This window comes from Penicillium brevicompactum (assembly GCF_028827555.1).
Source record: "Penicillium brevicompactum strain IBT 35665 chromosome Unknown utg000006l_segment0_segment0, whole genome shotgun sequence".
Lineage (NCBI taxonomy): Eukaryota > Fungi > Ascomycota > Eurotiomycetes > Eurotiales > Aspergillaceae > Penicillium > Penicillium brevicompactum.
In genome coordinates this window covers 3,980,363-4,005,079 of record NW_026623209.1, presented here as the reverse complement: position 1 = coordinate 4,005,079, position 24,717 = coordinate 3,980,363, and the positions used below count along the sequence as shown (strand labels likewise).

Here is a 24,717-nt window from a genome sequence, read left to right as displayed (position 1 = left end):
GTGACTATCTGCTTACGTTGACTAGTGGGGATCGTGATCCTCATGCGGATGGGAGCTTTCTATACCGCTCCACACTGTTTTGGCCCTCTTTTCTCTGTGGATACTGAATAACAAAGAGGCGTGGAGAATTCACATTATTAACTCCCAGTGTTGACCAGAGCCATCTTCCAGGTGACCATGTCGGAGATACTGTGCTTATCACAAGCTTAATGTTTGACATTTCTCTGCGCCGATGTAGCACCTCTTTCTTGGAGCAGATTCATGATAGTATACTGGTCACGATTTTTGGCAAGTTGAACCACGCTCATCCCGCAATGCTCAGATCTGATATCGGCGCCTTTATCCAGAAGCAGCTGGACAATCTTTCGGTGGCCCCAGCACACAGCCGCATGGAGCGCTTGACCATCTTTATCATCGCCTTTAGCGTTGACATTTGCACCCTTCTCGATCAACAGTTGTACAACACCGTGATGACCATTGACACAGGCTCTCTGGAGTGGCGTACCATAAAACTCACCCCAAATGTCAACATCAGCTCCCCTGTCAAGCAGTAGCTGGACGATACCTTGATCACCTTGTGATGACGCAGCATGGAGAGGGCTACCATACCGCCCGCCTCGTCTATCCAAATCAGCACCTTGTTCAAGCAGCAGTTGCGCAATGCCATAATGGCCTTGAGATGAAGCAAGCTGAAGTGGGCCGCCTTCATCGTTAGGATTGTCTTCATCATAGAGCTCAATATTTGCTCCTCTTTCAACCAATAGTCCAACGATATCTTGATGTCCTTTGTGTACAGCAGCCTGGAGTGGATAGCCAAATTCACCGTCTTGCAAGTTAACATCAGCGCCCTTGCTAAGCAATAGCAGGACCGTGTCATAATGCCCTTCGGATGAAGCAAAGTAGAGTGGATTAGACAGAGGCCAAAATCCAGGATAAAATATTCACCTCGGCTCCTTTATTGAGTAGCATCTGTATGATGTCCTGCTCGCCGCGTCGTGAGGCCGCTGAAAGTGGTCCCAGTCCAGGAGACCGATGACGGTGAGACTGTCTAGCTAAGCTTGGCGTTTTCTCTAGCAGGAGGGAGAATATTTGACGGTGCCCGCTAGAGATAGCTTCCTCGAGCGCATTATGATCCCCGGAAAGGATATCGGCACCATTGTCAAGCAGAAGCTGTACAATAGCGAGGTGGCCTTTGTATGAGGCAACCTTGAGTGGGGTCTCGCCGCGGCCAGTTCTGGCATTCACGTCTGCTCCGTAATCAATGAGTAATTGAGCGATGCCCTGGTGGCCGAGAGATGAAGCAACTCTGAGTGCATTGTCAAATTCGTCATCATATGATCTCGGCTGGTCACGCTGTTCCAGCAGACGGGCGGTGTCCCAATCCCCGTGCAATAGTGCAAGATCCTTGAAATTCCCCTTGCAAACGTGCCGGAAATCGCCATTTAGATTGCAGTCAGCGCCATTTTGTAACATGAGCTCTACAAGACTCTGGTTGCCTTTGAAAACAGCAATCTGGAGTGTATTCCCGTACTTGGTTGGGCTGTTCACATCAGCACCCTTGCTTAACAGAGCCTGCACCAAACTTAGGTCCTCTTTGTAGGCTGCAATCTGAATGGAATTTCCAAGCCAGCCGTGCTGAACATTTGGATTTGCGCCTCTCTCAAGTAGAGCATATGCAATTTCTTTGTGTCCCTTGTAGATGGCCATCTGGAGCCCACTACCAAATTCGGCACACCGCAAAATGTCAACAATGGCATGGCTCCAGCTGTCCCGTTGCGAGGGTAGGACTGTATTAAGTGATTCAAGAAGCTCAATTCTTTTGTTGGCGAGAGCTATACAGTCGTCGCCAAGGGGAGGAAGCTCAGCATTCACGTCGGCGCCTTCGTCCAGGAGTAGTTCCGCGGTGGCTTGATGGCAATTGTACAAGGCAGCAAAGAGCGCATTGCTATATTGCCTGTCATTTCCATTGATATCGGCACCCGCCGCAAGTAATAGCTGCACGATTCCACAATGACCTTTGGATGCAGATAATATGAGAGGACTGTGGATTTGATTATCCTGACGATTAGGATCGGTACCTTTGTCGACAAGTAGCTTCACTATGTCCTGTAAGCCAAGAGATGAAGCAGTGAGAAGAGCCGTGTAGTCATTTGGTGGGCATCCCAGAGATTCACTGTCCTTCTCGACCAGTGCCGCGAGCGTGAAGCTCTGGCCACATATCAAGGCAGTCTGGATTGCAATGCTATTTCTGCCTTCATGGTCATTAGAAGTTGCGCCATATTTCAAAAGAAGACTCAAGATGTCATCGTGCCTGCGGCAAAAGGCCGCTAGAAGTGCACTGCCGTATTCACCGCTCCATGTATTTACATTGGCGCCTTTCTCTAGCAGACATTGCACAATTCTGTAGTTTCCACGATAGGAAGCGGCATGCAGTGGACTCCCATAATGGTCATGCGGAATGTTCAAATTAGAGCCTGCGTCGATCATTCGCTTGATAGTTTCTTCTTTGAAATTTCGTATAGCAACAGGGAGAGGAGCTTTGTCATTGAGAGTGTCCAAGGAAACACCATTGTCAATCAGAAGTCGGAAAACTTCCTCACCGCCACATTTAGAGGATGAGAAGGCAGCTTGGAGTGAACTTCCATCTCTGCCTCGAGCGTTGGCGTCGGCACCTTTTGTGAGCAATAGTTGTACGATTGCCACAGACCCTTGGGATGCAGCAGCATGAATAGCACTCGCAAGAATCGAATCATCTATGGGATTTTCAGCATTGTTCTCGAGAAGAATCTGCACCATACGCAAATCGGTATTCTCAGCGGCAGTCTCCAGCGGATTACCGATAGAGTGAGTCGCTGGAGCTAGGCGAGCCCCATATTTGAATAGCAACTTTGCAATGTCATAATATCGGTATCTCACAGCGACATGCAAAGGACTCTTGCAGATGAAATGGCTGACAAAGGCTTGGAAATTCACATCAGCACCCGCTTCCAGTAGTTGCGTTACAACATCATTTTGTTTGCCCACGACAGCCGCTTGAAGGGGAGTACCATAGTAACTGTGACTAGAGTTGATGTTGGCACCTCTCTCGAGAAGCAGCTGCACAATTTTTCGATGGCCTATTCTCGAAGCAACATGGAGAGCACTGCCCAAACGGTCACTTTTTGATTGTATATCGGCACCATGGTCCAGCAGAAGCTGCACAATTGTCTGATGGCCTTTCATCGACGCAGCATGGAGAGCACTACCCTTATAGTAACTTTTTGTTTGTATATCGGCACCGTGGTCCAGCAGAAGCTCTACGATATCCCGGTGGCCGTGGTCTGCTGCGATGATCAGCGCAGTCGCGGATTCGTCGTCATGGTGGTTGATCTCCACTCCCTTGTCCAATAGCAGCTGAACTGAGGACTTCAATCCTTCCAGACATGCATGATACAACGGCGGTCCTAAGTAAGAAATATGATCGACGTCCTGTGGGTATTTGAAAAAGTCCCATACTCTATACGGCTGACTTTGACGGAGAAAAAGGTTCGAAATGCCTTCTTGGACTGTAACATCGTTCTCACATGCTCTGGCATTCTTTTGCCAGCTGTGTGAGGAGAATGACGAAAATGGAAAATCGGTCTCGAGTCCAACAAGCGTCCTTTGATCACCAACATATGATAGGTAGGCCAAACAGATGATGGCTATGGACCTTCTGGCATTCAGTTCAGCTAGGGAATCCTCGAAGAGACAGCCAATATGACGAGTTTTATCTGTGAACGTTGATTGAATTCGCTCAGACCTGAGGTATTGATGAACGGAAAAGTGGGATAGCTGAAGCACAATCGCGCCTTGTCTTGGTCCGTAGGGGTAGCCAGAGAGACTCCCTCTTCCGGTGATGGTGACCGTGGAAATCAAACTTGCACAAACTCTCATGATATCTCGAGGGTTTGGCATTCGATAGCTTGGATCAAAGAAAGGGTCCGTAGACGGGTCAACAGCCAAGGCATCAATTGCTTCTTCGATGCTCAAGGGACGTTCTGCGTAAGTGAGAAACTGTAGAATCCTCACAGCATGATCTCTGTAGACCTCGTCGATATTCGCGAGAATTCGGGCATAGGTCTCTTCCAATGTTACTGGTAGGCTCAATAGTGACCTTCGCAGCATTGGCAGGTCTAAACATTTTTGGAGGGTATCCAATTGGCATGCAGCCCAGCGGAACCTGAAAAGTAGTTGGAACTGGGTCAGATTGATCAGTTTAATAGGAGTAGGGGGTATTCTTACATTCCATTTGCCTTGAGCATGATCTGAGTCTCAATCTCCTCCTGCACACCTGGTTGCATGCGCCATCGCTCAAATTCTGGCTCGCTGAGTAGCTGCGAATGGACAAAGTTGCGAATGTCATGATTCACCGATTCCTCCCGAGCTGAGAGAATGCTTTGCTGATCTAGCCAGCGTTCCAACTCAGATTCTATATCTTCTTCTCTCCGGCTAGTAGCAAGAAGTCGGACTGAAGGGCTTCCAGAGCGGAAAGTATCTTCTATCCAGCGAAGTACCTCTTTTCTTGTCTTGCATTCGTCCAACGCATCTATGATGATATAAACTTTGCCGCAGTGACTGAGCATCCGCGACAATGCGGCAGCCAACTCTTGGCACGCTGGTTGCTGACGACCTTGTTGACAAGAAATGAATAGCTCGTCCAATTCCGGTCGACAATCTGGACACCTCGAATAGAGCTGGTGCGAAAGAGTGCGGAGTAGTTGATCAATGGTTTGCTTCTCGTTATCTGCAAAATCAAAGAAAAATTCAAGAACGATATCTGATGAACCGAGGTGCTGGAGATGATCGATCACTGCTGCGCTGAGAACTGTCTTCCCGCATCCCGGAATACCATGCAACCACACAAAGCGACGTTCGTCAGACTGCCACTCCTGAAATGTCTTGCATTGAAGAATCCAAGTACATGTGTCCTCATGTCTCTTCTTCAGAGCCTCGAAAAGGTTCTTCGATACATCGGAAGCGGAAAGCCATTTTTTGATTACTTGGAAATGGCTACTGGACTTCTGATCTTGAAGCTCTTGATTGATACCCTTGGCTATCACATGAACACTCTGCACTTCCCTGGAGACTTCGATAATCAGACAATACTGCAAATCGACGAATGGGAGGTATTATACCTGAGTGCAATATGTCTATAGCCTTCTCTGATTCCTGAAGCCCCTTCATAGGAACGTAGCCAAGCAAATCTTTCCCATAGGCAGCAGCAGTAGCAGCCGCGTAGCGTTGCCATCGATCATTTTTATGAGAGTCGGCATAGTCACAAATGCCTCTGATTACAAGGCATGGGAAATGGTTCATAAGACCAGCTGCTTCCATTTCGAAACAGAGACATTCTGTGCCGATAGAGTCGAGGATGTTATCACGAGTAGTGGCGTCTTTCAGAAGCATATTGCCGGACGCAATGGTCCCATAATGGATCTCTGGGTCTGTTGTATCACGCTCAGCACGCTCTATCTCCTCTGTGGTGTCACAACCGCGGCAGTCAGATAGACCCGAGTGAGCATATGAGGGCCTGAAGAGTCGATCGTTCTCCAAGCCTTGGTGGCAATACCCACTCGCACCCTTCTTGAGCTTTGACGCGACTTCTAGAAATTCAAGCACTCTTGACTCCCCTAGTTCATGCTCTGCTTGCAGGCTCCCTAGTGCGTGGAGCAGAACGAGTGGGGGCTTGCTCAGGGAACCCTTTAGCTCCCATTCTTGCCCCGCCTTCCCTAGATCATATTGGATCACCCCACCAGTTGTCCCCTCTGGCTGGCTGACAACTACATCACCAAGACGAATATCGCGGCCTGACTCTGGTCTGGCAATGCCGCCACCAATCCCAACTAAAAGTGCAACCCGGATCTGTGGAAGTGATGCAAGAAGGCCGGACGCTGTGGTTGCTGCAGAAGTGGTGCCGTATAGCCCCGCAGGCAGTGAAGCAATAACAACGTTGTGATCACCCATTTGACCCCAGGAGTAAGAGTTCGTATCGGATTCATGTTGATTGAAATTCGACGGTTTATCGTGCCTCTCATCGAGCATGGATATCGCAGCAGCACGCTCGATGCTCAGGGCAGCGATCCATCCGACAGTGTACAAATCGGACGTGGGTAAAGACTTTCGATTCGGCATCTTTTTCGTGAAACCTGGAAATGCAAACAAGTCTGAGCACCGGACTGCTTTCAATCCTTATCTGAAGCGGTGTGCCTCAGCCCGGGCACCGATGAGGCTGAGGGGTGTTTGCTACCACGTCACCATGCAGGTAAACACCAACAGTGGGCTATCTTTGGGCACTCGGCGCCTAAAGTCTTGGCCTCAGCCGACTCAATTGATCTGGAAAATCTTGGGAGACATTCATTTTCTCCCCATCAATTCGATTTAAGAGAGACCCACGGGTAGGTTTGTAAATAATGCCCTGATCCATTGATCTCCATTAAGTGCCCAGGTGTGCATCGCTAGGGCCGCTAGGGTTATTGGGGGGAGGGGTTGCAATAATTCTTCACAAAGATCCGAGCTTCTTGAGCCCTGGATTTGAAATAAGAAGTTTATGGCTTGCATGACCCGTTGAAGCCATATAGTATATATTACCATAGCGATCAGCAAAAACCTGGGAAATATTAAATAGTTACCCAATAGTGAGGGTGTAGTTCTAAGGGTGTCCAGGTGAGGGTAGTTTAGTCCTATCTTATCACAATTGCCATTTTGTGGCTTTCCCCGTACCTCTTCTCAGATGAAAGGGCCGAAGATCCACAAGTTTTGAGTTTTGACATTAGAGAATGTACAGTACCTCGTACAAACCAAGTACGAGCTACTTTGAAGTGTACATTGGTACCCAAGCGCGATCAAATTGTGGGGAAAGCTGAGCGGCTCTGCAATGTGGCATGGGAATAAAGCTGTCAAACTCGATCAAACCTGCCCGGTCCAATGGCACGAGCGTTAGATGTCTGAATGGAGACAGGCGGACCGATGAGATTCAACGGGGCATCTCAAACTGAGTTTGGCGTGCACGTTCATTATCGAGGCCCACAGGAATGTCTTCAGGTATACTTCCAAGGTTTACATCCGATTAGAGCATTATGGAGGCCTTGGGATACATATGATTCTCTGTGATTGAGGCTTTGTAGGTTGACCTTTTCCTGTGTAGTTGTTAATTAGTAATGCCCCTGTCCAGCAGACGATTTCAGGTACGGACTACTTGAAGATCATGTGATCAAACGCAACTGTTGTTGTAATTTACGTACTGCCAGACGCGACCTGGATTGGTAATTTTGCATACTACGGTACAGAAACTGTGCAAAATGGGGCCGTTAGTAATCAATGTTACAGGCCCCGGGGGCTAATTTCTCCAAATCCTCCGAGTCTCCCCAGATACCTGCGACATACGTGGTCAGCCCTCACGTGTATTGATTGCGTCATCTTTCACCGCATTCTTCGGTTTCCGTGATTTGATGTCTTGGCAGCAGCCATGTACTAGATATGATTGGCTAGATATCACAGCGACCCACAGCGGGAGAGGATTTTTTCGTCACTGTGACATAATGGATATCTTGTCTCATTGCGACCCTCCAACAATAGAGCGCGATTGCAAGCATATATTGCAGTCAAATGCATCTGGTCTGGGGAAATTTTCCTTATTTTTGTCCGATCAGAGTCTTCCACAGATGTGAGTGGATGAGATAGGATTGGTGTGAAGGATCAGTTCGAGGTCTAGCCCCGGGTGACCATATGATCCCTTCAAGGGCTCGAGATATCAGTTGATGGCTTAGGAGCCCTACAACCCTTTCGATTGCGAATCAAATAAATGGATTAGAGCCAATAGAGCAGATATTGCAGATATTACTCCAATATGAAGAGTCAGCAGAGCGGAATCGATATAAAAGCAAACCTGATTACAGGTTTTTTTCTCTTTTCGTTACGGTACCTGGACGGTCACGGTAATTTTCCCACGGACAGTAAAATTGGCCAATTCCCTAAATTTCATCATATCCCTCTTCCCCCTACGTCACACACTCTCTTTCTCTCTCTCCCCATCAACTCAAGGCTTGTTTGGCTTTGTGCATCTTATATCACCACTTTCCATTGAAGCAATGTCTGCTGCAGTCGCCCCGGCTGCATCGACTCTCCGAACAATGTCTTCTTCCCCCATGGACTCGAAGAAGACTGAAACAGAAGGTTCGTGTCACGCTCAGTCTACGCGCTCTTTTTTTTTCACTAGTACTTTTGCTTCATATTATTATGCTGTGATATTCCTTTATGTTTTGTCTTGTTTGTCTTCCTGTTGGTCCTATTATACTTCAGACCCTTATTCGGGTAATACGCCACTGCCCTCTATCCATCATTCCTTTGCCGTCGCGATGACTTCACCCTCTGGCGTCATTGATTTTTTTACTTCCCCACCACAACATCTCGGCACATCATGAAGCCCCAAACACGATCTCAGCGCAGTGGTACCTATTTGCGATTGATTTAATTCTTGGCGCGCCAGTGCTAATCTGAACTTCCTCGCTAGACTCGCAGGTCGCGTCTTCCCAGGATCAAAAGTCCAACCCAGAGCCTCAGACCTCGTTGGCGCCACCGCCGCGACCGGGTGCGCCTACTGCGTCTGATACCCCAGACTACTTCAGCTCCATGCATAATCCCTTTTCACTGGAGCCCAATCCATTTGAGCAATCCTTTAGTGGAGATCCAGCAACGGAGACTCCAGGAAAATCACTTCTGCCCTCTGTAGCTGCACTCACCTCCCCGGCCATACCTGGATCAAACACTGGAAACGGGTACAACTGGTCAAACTCCCTTCGCTCCGGACCCCTTAGTCCCGCTATGCTTCCTGGGCCGACAGGCGGCAACGACTACTTCGACAGTATCGGTCGCGGCTTCCCAACCCCGAACGAGTCGTCCCTCCGTACAGGCCTGACCCCTGGCGGTGGTGGCTCTATGTTCCCTGCACCCAGTCCTAATTCCCAGGCTCTACTGCATCAACTTCAGAACGGTGGCGCCACCCCCTCGACTATTGATTTCCACCGCACTGCCCTCGCGGCAAAGAAAAATAACGCGAACGCTGTTACGTCCAATCCTACTGAGCAGGAACAAAGTAATGCCAATAACATGGATGTGAAACCCGCCCGCCCGGCCGACTTCACTCAGCACGATGCGGCTGATGCGGCAAACGGCCTTTTCATGCTGGCCAAAGGTGGCCAGGCGAACAATGCGCCAATGAACCAGGCCTCCATGCAAAATGATAACCGCTCTGCAGCTGCCCGACGCGTGTCTCAAAATACCAACGGCACTAGTGGAGATGATATGTCTGACGCGGAACCTGCCAAGCCTGCCAAGGGCAAGGGTAAAAAGAATGCTCCCAAGCCCGCTGCCGGTAATAACCGCCGTAAGGCTGAAGAGGCGCCCAAGGGATCCAACAAGCGGACCAAGATGAGCATGGATATGCCCTCGGACATGGAGGATGATGATGACGATGATGATGACATGAAGAAATTCCCGATGGACACGAAGAAAATGACTGACGAGGAGAAGCGTCGTAACTTCCTCGAGCGTAACCGGTATGATATGTCCACATGGATCAATCCGATCAACAACATTACTAACATTCATCCAGTGTCGCTGCTCTCAAGTGTCGCCAGCGCAAGAAGCAATGGTTGGCCAACCTCCAGGCCAAGGTCGAGCTTTTCACTACCGAGAATGATGCTCTTACCGCTACTGTGACTCAGCTCCGTGAGGAAATCGTCAACCTTAAGACTCTCCTGTTGGCACACAAAGACTGCCCAGTCTCTCAGGCCCAGGGTCTGGGTCCCCTCATGATGAACGGCATGCCTGGTGGCTACGAGCACCACGGCTACAACATGCCTCCTGGCATGGGCATGCAGCAAGGTGGAATCCCCGCACAAGGCATGCGTCGCTAAATGAGACGACCTGCCTCTTGTTCTCATATCAACACATCTATTTTGCTTCGCCGCTTGCAGCAAATATACGTCACTGCTTAGATCCGGTGGTTGCTCTCTTTTCTTCCCTGGGAGTTTGTTTTTCTACACAGTACCTTTCGGCAAGTCTGGCGGAAGTTCGGCATGGGCAGGTGTTAATGATCCCCACGACTCAAAAATCTGGACGGGCTCACTCGATGGTCTGGAAATGACCCTGTTTTTGGGGGCGTGTTCAATCGGGCGTTTGATTATCTACTTTCTCGCACAACGGCTGCTTCGAGGTTGTTTCTGTTTCTTCTTTTCCTCTTCTTCTTCCCCTTCTCTTTTCTTCCCCCTTTGGTGGTGTTTCCCTGTTGTATTTTTTTACCCTTTCTCTATTCTTTCTATAATCATCCTCTTGATGGCTCAGAGGATTTCTCAACTTTCGCTTGTCTAATACTTGTCGGCACATGGGTGCATTTTTGATTCTCTTGCTTCAGTTAGCTTGTTCCTACATGACTCCTGGCGTACGGATGGCTTCGTGATATTTTCGTGTTTGACTCGTCCTTTCGTCCAAATGGCTGGCAAATGAAATGACGGTTGCTCTGAAAATGTTACTCTTTCAATCTGATGTAGAGTTTGCTCATTCGTAAATAAGATGTCAATCTGTTCTAACTGAATGTACATATTGGCTAATTAGGACATCGATTCTATCTGTCTTCTGATGGTCTATCGGGAATGGAGGCAAAGCACAACGCCATGCCCAGGTGACTGCTTCTATCATCCGCGCCTCCTCTCATAACGCATGATTATTATTTAGAAAATTCGTTTCAAACTCGGCTTCACCCACATAGGCGTTTCACAAGTGTTATTCGCCCGCCACTTTTGGATCTTGACATTGTCCCATCCAGCTGTGAACTGATCTGCAAGTTCCGGCTTGCTGGGAGCCCCAAGTCGGAGGGTGCTCACAAACACACAGGCACCAGCAGCATCATAAGTGTATGTCATGCACCAGTCCTTATTATGACAGGCTTGACGGCAAGCCTCTAACGACTGATGCTGTGGCAGTGTGTCCGGTTGCTCAATGACACCGCCCCAGCCTCCATTATCCCACCCTTTGCGTTCGGGCAAGTTCCCCAGATGATGGTAGTCGACCAGGTCTGCATAAAGCAGGGGTTTCTATGCAAACCCTAATTAGCATGGCGCCTGCCCGTTCAAAGAGATCACCATACCGTTCTATCCCGGCCGTTTTCCCACTTCGCCAGTCCAACCATATCCCTCAACTGAGACTTGTGCATGCTGATCGCAGGCTGACACCAATGATCCTCATTTCCAAACGGAATCGAATCCAACGGGTGTGCATTGAACATAGGCCACATCCCAGACAACGTGATACCCTTTTCATACAGCGCAAACCCAAGCACCGAGTCACCGCAGCAGTCATCGGTGACAATCTGCATATACTGCTCGCTAAGCGTCGGTCCAATATACTGCCCGAGTCTGCCCGTCTTGCGTGCAACCAACGTATCAACCGCCGCTCTGGATAAAACGAATCCAGCTCCACCATAGGCGAACCAGTTCACCTTCCCTTCGCCAATGCCTCGTCCCGGTGCCGGTGAACCAAAATACAGAGGAGACGATGGATCAAACTGCTCCAGCATGCGGAACAGATTGTCCCAGACAAAGTATGTGTCCGTCTCCAAGAATACGTACCACTCAGCGCTGGGATTCATCTTCTTGGCTCGTTCAACCATGGGAAGGAATTTGAACCGATCGAGTTTCCAGCCTGCTGCGCCGTTGATTTCGGTGTCGTTATGTTGGAATTTATCATAGGCTTCGAATTCCGGGATCTTAGCCCGCGCGGATGGTGGTAGGTCGGCGAGGATGTTATACACTTGGTGACCATGCAGCTCGGTCTCTTTATCAGAGACTATGAGTAGATTGGAAATGCAGCGAGTCACGGATGCCATGTGCGAGTCGACTCGTTCGGGTTTTTCGGTTGCGCTGGTTTTTAAGACAATTTGAATGCGCGATAGGACATCTGAGGGGAATGTGTCGCATGTTGTCTCGTTGCTTGTAGTGCTATTATTGTCAAGAGCTGCTTTTCGGAACTGGGTTCTCGTTTCCCAGGTCCAGTAGTCTGGCTCGTCTACCACTTGCTCTTTAGCGCTTGGTAGAATAGTTTTGGACAAGCTTGAGCTGGGGGAATGTAATGTGAGTAGGAAGAGGATTGCTGTGACGGTCACAAAAACGATGAATAGTTTTAATTTAGCATTGCTCAATGTTCTGAGCATTGCGGTCGCAGAGCAGCCCATTATGGGAGACTGGCGCCGATGCGCCTTAACAAAATATGATGAATAGGGATTAAAAAAAAGAAATGTAAGAATGGAAATGGAATTTAACTGGATTTCTACGCACACAATTTCCACTATTGCTTGGTGAACGTCACCATGGCGGGTCAAGCTGCTACAGAATCAAGGTCCAACTGCAGGCTGCAACTGGTACTAAGCCGATCTTTGGAAATGGGGGCCGGGAGGGCCCCATGGCCGTTGGATATGCCCTATGATTGGGTCTGCATCTGAACTTTTTTCCAAGGACATGAAAAATTGTGACGAGCAAGTAGGGCCATCTCAGTCACTGCGAGCCACGTTGGCAGCATTTCCTTTCAGAGCATCGACATATGGATGTCATGCAAGGAGGGATGTCGCGGCTCAGAAGATCGCGAAAGTCTTTTTGATAGCGATAAGCTGATAAAGAATAGACACCTGACAAACCAGGCCAGATTATACATCAAACATCACAAACATAAACACTCAAGCTTCGAGCTTCAGCGGGCGTTGCTTTGTCTACGAGACGATTTGCCTTATCCCAAGTTTATATTGATTTTAGAGGGCCCGGCAAAATATCCAACTGCAAGTCTCGCCCGTATACCCGGCGGCCCGATCACGCTCTGTTTCCGCCCAACAACAACCCCCGGACGAACCACGAACGACCAACGAGCGAACCAGGGTAATCTACACCACAATCCGCCCACTAGGGCACCGGGAAGACCATGTCGACCGCTGCGCGTAACCCAGCGCGTGGGCGCCGCCTAGACGACGCCCTATCCCAACTTATCGACGGGCTCACCCCCGCGCTCCCAATCTCCGCCATCCAGAACGAAGACTACTCCGACGAGGAGGAAGCTCTCGCCTCAGCGGAGAACCGTCGACACCAAATCTTACTAGAGCGCGCCTGGCGCATTCTCGACACCCATACTGCTACCAATGCCCCAGATCCAGGGTCACCAGCAGGGCCGGGAGGGCGGCGCGGGAGTTTCGCGGGAGCGGAAAGCATCAACAACGCGCCGGATCTCATTAAGCGCAAGCTGCGCCGGGAGAATGAAAGCCCCGATAAGGCGGTGCGCTTCTCGAATCTTTACTCTCGTCTCCTGACGCAGCCTGTGCTGTCGCAGAAATGGGGCATCTTGTTCTTGCTGTATAAGTTGTCGGCGTCGAATGAGCCACCCAAGGGCCGGGCGCGGAGCCGCAGTCCTTTGATGGATGAGGGTCATTTGCAGAATATGCTTGGGAGGGATGGACGGCCTAAGCGGGGCAATGCGGTTGATTCGGAGGACGAGGGTCCTGCTGTTAGCTCCTCGGCTTCGCAGGCGTATCAACGAGTGGCACCAAATAAGGTGGAGCGGCAAAGCTCATTGCGACATGATGTTGATCGTGGTGAGATAGATGCTGCCAGTCGTGGCGCGACAGAACGACCGGGGACGGCGAATCGTGTTGACGGCGCACATGATCGGGTTAATGACGAACAAGCTCGCGCTCCATCATCTCGGCCTTCAAGTGCTGGTCAGGTCAAACCTACTGGGTCAATTGAGCACCAATTGTTGCGTGACTTGCCGTTCAACCTTCAAGGGCTCTCCTCATCAAATCTGCAATTCAGCTCCTCGTCGAGCTTGAGCTTGCCCTCAAACTTACCAGCCCCTATAACTTCACTTCTGAATGCCTTGGCGGAGCCTTGTTTGCTTTACAAAGGTCTCTCTGTCTTTGTGGAGAGCGAAGAGGGTGGATTGGTGAACCAGAGCTTGCGAGCTTCCATTGCAATCGAACTCCGGGCATATCTCAGTCTAGTGGCTACGCTAGAAGCGGAGATCCGACAGGCGCTGGCCGCAATTGGAGATGGAACGGAGCCTCAAGGCGTGCGGAAGGGCGGCGTTACCCTCAAACGGTGCGTCGTGTGGACGAGAGATGCCACGATGGCTCTTCGACTGATGAGTCTGATTGTGGAAGAGGCTCAAAGTAAGTGAAAATCAACGCCGCTGTTTCCATCAATTTGTTGACAAGCAGCACAGATAAAAGAGGTGGCCAGCTGATCTCTCTGATACACGGATTTTCAACCTCTCATGGAGATCCATTCGTATGTGCCTTTGCTGAGAAGCTTCTCGCACATGTGACCCGTCCCTTCTATGACATGTTACGACTGTGGATCTATGATGGTGAACTGTCAGACCCGTACAAAGAATTCTTCGTCGCAGATCCAGAGTTCCGACCGAAGACTGATCCTCGGCGCATCGCAACCAGCGTCTGGGAGGACAAGTATAAGCTTGACGATGGTATGGTCCCGTCGATCATCACGCAGGAGTTTGCGAAGAAGATTTTCCTGATTGGAAAATCGCTCAACTTCATCCGCTACGGCTGTGGTGATTCTGCATGGGTAGAGGCATACTCTAAGAAAGCCTCCAAGGAGCTACGATATGGCGACACTGCGACTCTAGAAATATCCATCGACGAAGCGTATAAGACGACCATGGCTCGACTGATTTCTTTGATGAATGGGAAATTCAACCTCTTTGACCATTTGAAAGCACTGAAAAGCTATCTGCTTCTGGGCCAAGGTGACTTCATTGCACTGCTTATGGAGTCACTAGCCTCGAACCTGGATCGACCCGCTAATTCACAATATCGACACACCCTGACCGCGCAATTAGAGCACGCCATCCGTGCGTCCAATGCCCAATACGATACCCCCGAAGTGCTACGCCGGCTGGACGCCCGCATGCTCGAGCTCAGTCACGGCGAGATTGGATGGGACTGCTTCACGCTCGAATACAAAATCGATGCCCCTGTGGACGTGGTCATCACACCATGGGCGTCAACCCAATACCTGAAAGTCTTTAATTTCCTGTGGCGTATTAAGCGAGTTGAGTTCGCGCTGAACAGCACCTGGCGCCGATGCATGACGGGCGCGCGAGGTGTGCTCGGCAACGTGGAAGATAAAGTCGGAGCAGACTGGAAGCGCGCACGATGCACGATTGCGGAAATGATACACTTCGTCAACCAGCTGCAATACTACATCTTGTTCGAGGTTATAGAGTCTAGCTGGGAGCAGCTGCTCCAAGCTATTCGGAAACCCGGCTGCACACTGGACGATCTAATCGAAGCACACACTAAATACCTCAACTCCATCACTCACAAAGGTCTACTTGGGTCTGCCTCGCCACGCGGCACCTCGACCTCCAGCTCCGCCAAACAGCCCGAGGAAAGCTTCCTCAGTCAGCTACACCATATCCTCAAAGCTATGCTGAGCTACAAAGACTCTGTCGATGGGCTGTACTCTTTCTCTGTGGCGGAGTTCACCCGCCGCCAGGAGATCAATGCTAGGATCGAAACTCGGGCCGCTCAGGGTCAGTGGGGGGGCTACGAATCGTGATATCCTCTCTCGCCAGTCCAACAGCCGAGGTGGAGCCTCTATGGCCTCCACTCCCGACGTTCGGCCAGAAAGTGCCGGACTAGATGGGGTCAACACTCCCTTATCTCTCTCCGGCCAAAACCTCACCGCCGATGACACTATGCTTGCCGACCTGCGGAAAACTTTGGAGATGCATCGCGAAGAATTCCGCACACGGCTGACTTCCCTTTTATGCGATCTGTCATACCAGCCAGATGTGGACATGCGCTTCTTGGGCGTCGTTATGAACTTCAATGATGTCTACGAGATCAAGCGACGAAAAACAGCTGCTCCCAGTGCTAGGGACAGAGAGAGGGAAAAGGAACGGGAACGGGAAAAGGCCAAACGGAAGGCGATGGCAGCAGCAGCCGCCACCGGCTCCGGAACTGATAGTGGTTTGCCAAAAGAGGTCCGCAGGGAGCGGAGAGATACCGTGACTGATCCATCAGGGAACGCATAGAAATCAATCTTGGGCTAGAACCCCTGCTTACGAGGCCACATTAATGTCATCGACGAGTCCCACGAGTCCTGGAGTTATTATTCAATCTTGATATACACACTTGTAGTCCGTATAGTCCGTCGTAGCCCTGTACTCCATATACTTTCAATGTTGTACATAATATTAATAATAAGGTGCCGCCTTGACTCGTTCTGATTGGCTCGCAGGAGAACCTTCGGCGAACGTTGGCCGATTGGGCCAAGAATTCGAGATGACTCAGCCAGCAGCCAATCAGCGACCAGAGTGTTACACACAGCAGCCCCTGCCAAGGGGTCTGTTTGAGATTCCTCACACGCCATACCGAAACTCAATCGAACAATGATCGCTGCTTATCTTCCCCAGCTCGAGCATGACGATCATAAGTACCTGGAGGCCGTGATCCCACCTTTTGCGGGGCGTCTCGGCGCAAATCAAGACAGTATCGTGGACCGACATGATCCGAAGAATCTCGCTGTCTTGAAAGAGGTGCCCGATGCTGCGCCGTGCATGAGTCTGGCCGAGATCTTCGATCTACGCGGCTTTTTGAGTCCCGATCTATGGAAATTCGCCATGCTCGAATGTGTCGGTAAGCAGATAAACCTTCCCCTCCCCGAAGTCAACCCAGGGATGAAGAAAATTCAACCCTGGCTCGTTTGGCTCCTTTCCATTGGTCCCAATCCTAATCCTATTCCTTAATACTAACCTTGTTTACTTGCATATGCAGCTAGTTTAATGAATGTCTTCATCACCGCGTGGGTGACTACCCACCCACTCGCCAAAACCACTTCGCCGAAAACTGAGGCCGGCGTTTACCGCACCGTCACCTTCTTCTCTCCCCTCTTCGGCGGAATTACCAATTTGCTCCTCACTCCGCTCCTCATCTATACCTTCTCCCCTTCGAGTGGGGGCCATATTAGCCCAACCATCACGCTAGCAACGTTCTTCGCTCGCATCATTACCTTCCCACGTATGGTGCTCTATGTAGCGGGTCAAACATTGGGTGGGGCATTGGCGGGATTTGCCTTGCATAGTGCTTATGGAAGCCGTGAGATCACCGTGGGCGGATGCCATATAGACACCAGTATAGTGAATCCCAGTGACGGGCTGGTCATTGAGTTTTTCGCCTGTTTGATTCTGATCTTTTTGGCTTTTGGCGTTGCTCTGGATCCAAGGCAGGCAAAGGTCTTTGGACATGCTACTGCTCCTTGGTTCGTGGGTATTGTTCTTGGTATTGTGAGTTGGGGCACTGCGTTCACGCGCGAGGGTTATATTGGCGCCAGTAAGATATACATTTACCTCCCCTTTGCAGTTGTTCGGATGTGGGAGAATGTGTGTTGATCATCCCTTCTCTAGGTTTGAACCCGGCGCGATGTCTGGGTGCTTATGTGGCATCGAGCTTTCCTGGTTATCATTGGATTCACTGGGTGAGTTTTCATATGTTGGGGTTGGGGTTTTATTGTTTATCTTCTTTTACTGACGTGCGGTAGATTGGACCACTCGCGGCGGCTGTCGGCCATGGCTTTATCTACTTCATAGACCCACTTTGGACCGAGCAGCGGAGTTCGCCGTAAGGGGCGGTTTGGCGCGGAGGTGACCTCCGTACAAAGTTGGTGTGAGACAAAAGCATTTGTACAAGATTGTAGATAGATTTGCAAATAGATTATGTAGATAGAGATAGAGATAGATATATGCACATACATTTGACATGAATCCTTGAGCAATTCATGGATCCTGAGGTCCTCGGAGTCTCTTGATCCTATGGCAAAGTTGGTCTTCAAATCACCCGTGGATCCCGGGGCCCCTTTGATAGCAAAGATAAGCTTCATCGGGATAAGGTTCCGAGTTTGAATTTCCGCGTGGCATTTTTCAAGTTTTACAAATCATATTGACTCTGAATGTACTCCGTACGGGGTATCACCTGTGCAGTAGCGCCTTAGAAGGTGAGCACCTCAAGGTGTGCACCCAATAACCAATGTCGTCAATAAAAAGGTGTATAACAGGTCCACGGGCATCGCGACTGGATGAGCTATACATTGCTTGAGCCCATTTCTGCTGCAATGTGCAATAAGTACGCCGCTCGAAGCTGATTACTGTGCTTGGGCTTGCAGCACTGATCCAGACATTGGAAGCTACTATTCTCATCCTAATGTCTGAATGGTAGGAGATGTTTGCACATATTTCCGACGTTCCAAATTCAAGAATAATGCATGTCTATCCTGTGCCAGAGACATAAGTCAACACCTGGAGAGATTCCGTGTCCAATTTGGGCTCCAGGGCTTTATCGAAGTTCGGAATATCCGAATTTTAGGGACATTGTAGTTCCCGGGCTCATGTCTAGGTGAGCCTTGCATTTCACTTCTTTGCCATTATAATTAGCCTGTATAACCATATCTGTTGATAATATAGCACTTTTTTTTTTTTTGAAATATCATTCATATCCTAAGTTAGTCATTTAGTATAACACAAAATGCATCCAAGTGGGTAAGTCAAGCTTTCCCCTGGAGGTGGGGGGGCATACACATGGTCGATGCGACACAAATCTGTACTTACGCCATAATCGAGCTCCAGCGGCTACTTTGAAAGTTGGTGAAACCTTTGAAATGACTTTTTGTTTGACTCGAAGCATACCTTTTGGTCCTAGATGACCCTCACGGATCAATTGATGGAATCAAATCGAGGCCTTGAACCGTGAGGTTCCAAGCTCCCAGTCGGCATCCATGGTCATGAGGCTAAGAGAAGCGGGCAGGTTCATCACTGTCAGCATTCTTGGCTCATCGTTCTGGCTGATAGATGCTCTAGATGTGGCTGCTTGGCATTCCTCTCTTGGTAGATGCAATGGTGCTCCAAATGGGAAAGATTCTAACTTCTTCCAAATGTGGGAGTGATTTTCGAAGCCCAAATATGGCTGATCAGCATGATATAACACACCAGTTGAAGTTGTTAAAATCAACCCGTTGGGCCATGATATCAAGCAGTGTGTACAAAGAGGAGAGAAGGTGATTGGTCGGCTGGCCCGCGCAATCGATCGGCAGAAAAAAAAGTAGCCTCCGTCTCAGCAAAGTCGAGCTCGCAGTTTCTGGGCTCGATCTACGATATTATTTCGAGTCGTGTTCCTGTCGAATTTTCCATAAAGTTTTAATTCGACCACAGCCAATATGGCGCACGCCGACACCCAATCCCCAGCCAGCAAAAAGCTCGAGTCGAGGCCCAAGAAAGAGAAGGATTCTCCCACCGCCGAAGACGAGACCAAGCTCGAGAAGAAAGACAAGAAGAAGCGCAAGAAGTCTGCCTCCGATGAGACTGCGCCCGAAGCAGACAGCGAATTGAAGAAGAAAAAGAAGCGCCGTCACGCCGAAGATGACGGTGAACAGAAGGACAAGGACTCCGAATCGCACAAGAAGAAGAAAAAGCGTGTCTCATTTGGACCGGGCACAAAGGAGAATGACGGCGATTCAGAGAGCGATTCCGATGCCCCGGAGACCAACGACCCTTCCGCCACCGACGGTGCCGAGGCAGACACCGAAGATAAAGAGGCCGACAAGGCGCTCGAAGAGATGAAAAAGCGCAAGCGCGAGAAGAAGAAGCAGCGAAAGACCGGAACTGCCTCGACTGAGGGACAAATTCACGAGACGCCTATCCTCTCCTACCTAAGCCACTACCACCGCGCACGCGAAACTTGGAAGTTCCAAAAGAACCGCGAAACCAACCTATTCAAGCACCTGTACTCCCTGGAGCATGTTCCTGCTCGCTACAACACTTCTCTGCTAGTCTACATTCAGGGTCTGAAGGGCGATGCTGCCAAGCAGCGAATGAGCGATGCCGCGAGGGATGTGATCAAGGCCGACATGGACCTTGACAAGCCCAAGGATGACGAAGCAGAAGAAACAACAATTCCCGGCTACCTGGAAGCCGTCAATGCCTTCCGCGAACGTCTGGTTGAAGGAAGTGAAGATCTGGACAAACCCGATGTCGAAGAAGAACTGAACGGAGAAGCCCAAAAACGCCTGCCAAAGAGACAGCGAGGAGAGCTGGTCTTCTTCGCTGTGTCCGGCAAGCTGTTTAGCGCCGAGGATGCCAAGCCGAAGCGCAAACCCAAGGTCGTCGAGCCCCCGGCCAACAAGAAGCGCAAGAACAGAACCATGGTCGTCGACATCAGCAGCAGTGAGAGTGACAGTGACGATGATACCCCCGCTCCCAAGAAGACTGCTAGCAAGCCTGCACCTGATAGCAGTGATGATGAGACTTCATCGAGTGGCAGTAGCAGCAGCAGCGACAGTAGCAGCAGTGACAGCGATGACTCTGACGCTGCCCCTGCTGCCCCTACCCCTGTGAAACAGCCCGCACCTGCACCCACACCTTCCGGCCCCAGCGAAACCACGCCAGCAAAGAAGAATGTCAAGGCAAAGAGAGAGAAGTTCATCCCTGAAAAGGTGGCCAAGGTACCAAAGAAGACCCAAAAGCGAAAGCTCAGAACTGCCCAGATCGAGATCTCTAGCAGCGAAAGTGATAGCGACTAGATGTGATGAAGTGGACGAGGGTTGCTTTCTCAGGTCAGCCTGTGCATCCCATATAGCATACGGAATGGTGTAAATATGTTTATAATCTCAAAAGTCAATTCATCATGTTCATGGAGCAAACAATGGGGTTGCAAGCCATCTTCGAGAGGTATAGTTTGTAGGTGTACCTAGTGGTCCTAATATGGCTGCTCTTTGCAAGATTGCTCGTTTGATGGGAAATGGTAACTGTATCAGCAGTATTGGAATCAAGAAATTCCTCAAATATTCATATTATCAATTGGTTGAGGTTCAATCGCTTATATGTTCTTGTCATTTTGTAGATGCAGCGCTGTGCTGGAAGGCGGTGAGACTCAAGCTTGAGCTCAGGCAGACAGCTCTCACGCGTCACCGATCAACCCCCATCGTCTCATTCACCTAGGCCCTCCCTTTGCGTCTCTTATCCTCTCTTAATTCACTACCTCTTCCTATAAGACAGCAGAATCTGCCATCATGTCTGGTATGTCTCCTTCCCGATGGCCTTGCCCAGCCTCATGACTTCATCCCCGACTGATCTCTGTTCTCTCCACAGGAAGCGCCTACGACAGACATATTACTATCTTCTCTGATCAGGGTCGACTCTACCAAGTTGGTATGTTCTCTACCGGATGATTCTGTCTAGCCCAATTATCTTTCTGGGCGCTGTCACCACGGCCGCTGACCAAACATCCGTTTCCCAGAATATGCTTTCAAGGCCATCACCTCCGCCAACATCACCTCCATCGGTGTGAGGGGGAAGGATTGTGCCGTTGTGCTCTCGCAGAAGAAAGTCGCTGTAAGATTCCCACGCGGCCCAAAGCTGAGACTACGCTTACACCCATCCTCTGTTTAGGACAAATTGATCGACCCGTCCTCCGTTTCACATGTTTTCCGGATCTCGCCTTCCGTAGGATGCGTGATGACTGGTTCCATAGCAGATGCTCGTGCATCCGTCGACCGTGCCCGCGGTGAGGCTGCTGAGTTCCGCTACAAGTTCGGATATGAGATGCCCTGCGATGTCCTGGCAAAGCGACTGGCAAATATCAACCAGGTCTACACACAAAGGGTATGTCTCGGTTTATCTGACAAGGCATCGTCATGGAGGCAAAATGGCTGACAGGGTATTCTTTGAAATTGAACAGGCTTACATGCGACCACTCGGCGTGGCGACAACCCTGATCTCCGTCGATGATGAGAGCGGTCCCCAGCTCTACAAGTGCGACCCGGCTGGTTACTTCGTTGGATACAAGGCCACGGCATCCGGTCCCAAGCAGCAGGAGGCGTTGAACTATTTGGAGAAGAAGCTGAAGAACAAGGATGCGGCCGCAGGCAGCTGGGAGGAAGTTGTGGAGCTGGGCATCACAGCCCTGAGCAATGTCCTAAGTGTTGACTTCAAGAAGCACGAGATCGAGATCGGTGTCGTCGGTGGGCCGCGGGAGGACGGTGAGGGAACTACTACAGCGTTCCGTGCCCTGACGGAAGAGGAGATTGATGAACGGCTGCAGGCCATAGCCGAGAAGGATTAAGCGGACTGGGGTAGGCCAGCACTGGAGACCAAGAGGTCCCAGGATGAAAGGACCTCGGTATCCATTTTAGACAACCAGACGATCTGTGAATGATAACTCGATTTTCCCCTGCACGGTGACGGTTTCGGTCATGTTTCGGGGCGCATACTGGCCCATCATAGCTCATAGCCGGGTATTATTTAACATTAGTACATCCACCAACTACAGCTCCATACTAGTACTCGCGTGGTCCGAACCTATCGTATCTCAGCCGTCAAAATCAGGAATCCGCCACCCCGAAAGAAGAAAACAAAAACACAAAAACAAAAAAAGATCAAGCCCATATATCACACTGCATCGGAACAGCAAGGAGACACGGGCATACTTCTTGGAAGAGTATGAGGTTCAGCTGTAGTGCGAGCGCCACACGTGGCTCAGCAGTGGCTGGACAAATAAGCGCCCGTTCTCGAGTTACTCCGAACAGCAAAGGGAAACACAACACACAAACACAACACAACCCCCACTACGGAGTATTATACCTCAATTATACAATCTTCATGGCACTAGAAACCACCTGGAATTACTGCTACCAAAAGTGGCTAGTGTCGACTAAAATAAGTGTGGCAAAGACCAGCTGAGCAAACCCTAATTGTCAGATCCACTCAGATCTCTCGTCTATGCAGGTCCTGGGCTGAGACTTGAAGTGTCGACACAAGGTCCACAGTGATACATCCTAACTTCAGTGCTCCACCGAGTAGTTCGTTCAATGATCACCAATCACCGTCTTGAAACATCAGCTCTCCCCTCACGAGGACCCCGAATCGACCGCACGAGAACCTAATCTCGTTAGATGCGGGCTAACGCTCCCCATTCCTAGTTTCCAGCTCGGACCCAGCCTGTCTTACAGTAAGGTCTCTACTGGGACATGCATCATCTTCCATCTCCACTCTGGGATTCCCTCTCTTTGGGAGTGCAGGGGTAGCCATGCCGTAAACGGTTTCTCGGGAACTATGGGCTCGGTCCACCCCAGCACATCCCAGCTGTGCTTGAACGACCCAAACTCCTTGATATTGGCTTCTGAGCTGTTCATTGGCGCAGCTCGTCTTCTTTGATGATCCTCCTGACGTCGGCTCCGCTGCCACGGGCTGATGGATCAATTTTTTGTCCTTTCTTTTCTCATCCCCTTCACTCATTCGACTCTCATGCCATGTGTTGAATAGGGAGCGTTTCGTGTCCGTTTCTAGACTTATATCTACCCTCTTTCCCAAGGAACCGTGGATGGCCTGACACTCTAACTTCATGGACTATAGATCCTTATGACAGTTGCCTTTCTTTTCTCTCTTTGATCTTTGACGTCATCTGTTTATACTTGCCTTGTATTATCTTTTCGATTCTCCACATATAATATACCATTCGTGATCATGTCGGACGGACGTGAGTCAATGCCCATATTCACGGCATGATGCAATTGATCTCGACAAGTACTAACAACGGAACTCAGTCAACCAAGCTCGTGCGATGCGCGTTGCCGAAATCATCAACGACTACCGTACTTTGCTGCTACACATCTCGCAGCAGAATGTCAATGCATCCCAAGAAGAATACTGGGAAGAAGGCTTCGTGGTGCTCCGCGAGTCCCTAGCCTCCGCCCAGACCCTAATGTCCGCCAACTATCAGCCCTGTCCAGTAACAGGCCAAGGCAACGTCGAGACAGAGAAGGCCGAACTTCAGAGGTACAGCTACCTTACCACACGATATCCAGCGCCAATACTAACCTATGCCCCAGGGTCATTCTCGACAGCAGCGCACGCCGTTATCAAGCGCACAAAATTTATCTGCGAGCCGCAGCGGCCCGGCGATGGGCCATGGCCCGCGCCAGCATTTTACAAGGCCAACGGCCAACGGCCCAACACGCCGCAGCTCTCAAAAGCGCTACCACCACGCTTCATCAAGACTTGGCTCGCATCACGGACACTTACGCTGTCTCTGACCTCCGAGCCGCGGATATGCGGGCAGGTCACTGGGTTGACGACGACCCGTCTTTGGAAGCCATCCGCCGCTGGGTTGGGTCGCAGTAATGACGAAACGAAACGGGAACGAAAGCTACGTGGGGTCGTTTTGCATATGTATCAGCGATGATTTTTTTCTGGCATTGGACCAGAGGGTGGGATGACATGCGGGGCGGGAAAGCGCTGGTCGCGACTGTTGCCGTCTTCCGAGATGAAAGGAAACGAGGACGAAACGAAGTCTGGATTTCTTTTGCGTGTGTGTTTTTGGTTATAGCTGATATCCCCCTGTTTCGTGTTCGTGATCGCTTTTGTGCTTTTGCTTTTGCTTTTGCTTTTACGTTGGGGAAGTATTCCCCAACCTTGCGGCGTTAAGGGCATTTTGGGTCTCATCTTCATAGCATCATGCCTACTGCGTAGGTCTTGGGAATCTATTTTCTATTTACTTCTACCACTCATTCCCATCCCTTTTACGGAGCCTAACCCGAGTCTTTGGGTGCTTTCGGACCCTTACGCTGTACAAGTATGTAAGGCTAATGTTTC

At 50.1% G+C, this 24,717-nt stretch overlaps 8 protein-coding genes across 8 annotated transcripts; 6 read left to right on the top strand and 2 right to left on the bottom strand.

Annotated features, from left to right (window-relative positions):
* Nucleotides 1-206: 206 nt before the first annotated feature.
* On the bottom strand, nucleotides 207-6,153 carry N7506_009714 (uncharacterized protein; the record flags this gene model as incomplete). The annotated part of the gene is made up of 4 exons (XM_056959007.1): nucleotides 207-848; nucleotides 946-4,201; nucleotides 4,264-5,107; nucleotides 5,157-6,153. The coding sequence occupies 4 exons, from the start codon at nucleotides 6,151-6,153 to the stop codon at nucleotides 207-209; spliced, it is 5,739 nt and encodes a 1,912-aa protein (XP_056808397.1).
* Nucleotides 6,154-8,108: 1,955 nt separating this feature from the next.
* atfA (bZIP transcription factor atfA) lies at nucleotides 8,109-9,935 on the top strand (the record flags this gene model as incomplete). Its single annotated transcript, XM_056959006.1, has 3 exons — nucleotides 8,109-8,193; nucleotides 8,531-9,575; nucleotides 9,632-9,935. The coding sequence occupies 3 exons, from the start codon at nucleotides 8,109-8,111 to the stop codon at nucleotides 9,933-9,935; spliced, it is 1,434 nt and encodes a 477-aa protein (XP_056808396.1).
* Nucleotides 9,936-10,748: 813 nt separating this feature from the next.
* Nucleotides 10,749-12,247, bottom strand: N7506_009712 (uncharacterized protein; the record flags this gene model as incomplete). The annotated part of the gene is made up of 2 exons (XM_056959005.1): nucleotides 10,749-11,111; nucleotides 11,165-12,247. 2 exons carry the CDS (start codon nucleotides 12,245-12,247, stop codon nucleotides 10,749-10,751), a joined length of 1,446 nt encoding a protein of 481 aa, XP_056808395.1.
* A 737-nt stretch (nucleotides 12,248-12,984) lies between these two features.
* On the top strand, nucleotides 12,985-16,113 carry N7506_009711 (tubulin gamma complex associated family protein; the record flags this gene model as incomplete). The annotated part of the gene is made up of 3 exons (XM_056959004.1): nucleotides 12,985-14,224; nucleotides 14,278-15,609; nucleotides 15,704-16,113. The coding sequence occupies 3 exons, from the start codon at nucleotides 12,985-12,987 to the stop codon at nucleotides 16,111-16,113; spliced, it is 2,982 nt and encodes a 993-aa protein (XP_056808394.1).
* Nucleotides 16,114-16,470: 357 nt separating this feature from the next.
* Nucleotides 16,471-17,702, top strand: N7506_009710 (uncharacterized protein; the record flags this gene model as incomplete). Its single annotated transcript, XM_056959003.1, has 4 exons — nucleotides 16,471-16,717; nucleotides 16,856-17,410; nucleotides 17,485-17,555; nucleotides 17,619-17,702. 4 exons carry the CDS (start codon nucleotides 16,471-16,473, stop codon nucleotides 17,700-17,702), a joined length of 957 nt encoding a protein of 318 aa, XP_056808393.1.
* Nucleotides 17,703-19,286: 1,584 nt separating this feature from the next.
* Nucleotides 19,287-20,648, top strand: N7506_009709 (WKF domain-containing protein; the record flags this gene model as incomplete). Its single annotated transcript, XM_056959002.1, has 1 exon — nucleotides 19,287-20,648. One exon carries the CDS (start codon nucleotides 19,287-19,289, stop codon nucleotides 20,646-20,648), a length of 1,362 nt encoding a protein of 453 aa, XP_056808392.1.
* Nucleotides 20,649-21,137: 489 nt separating this feature from the next.
* Nucleotides 21,138-22,189, top strand: prs2 (proteasome core particle subunit alpha 1; the record flags this gene model as incomplete). Its single annotated transcript, XM_056959001.1, has 5 exons — nucleotides 21,138-21,144; nucleotides 21,217-21,276; nucleotides 21,365-21,459; nucleotides 21,517-21,729; nucleotides 21,806-22,189. 5 exons carry the CDS (start codon nucleotides 21,138-21,140, stop codon nucleotides 22,187-22,189), a joined length of 759 nt encoding a protein of 252 aa, XP_056808391.1.
* A 1,400-nt stretch (nucleotides 22,190-23,589) lies between these two features.
* Nucleotides 23,590-24,246, top strand: N7506_009707 (uncharacterized protein; the record flags this gene model as incomplete). The annotated part of the gene is made up of 3 exons (XM_056959000.1): nucleotides 23,590-23,602; nucleotides 23,670-23,901; nucleotides 23,955-24,246. The coding sequence occupies 3 exons, from the start codon at nucleotides 23,590-23,592 to the stop codon at nucleotides 24,244-24,246; spliced, it is 537 nt and encodes a 178-aa protein (XP_056808390.1).
* Between the last annotated feature and the right edge of the window lie 471 nt (nucleotides 24,247-24,717).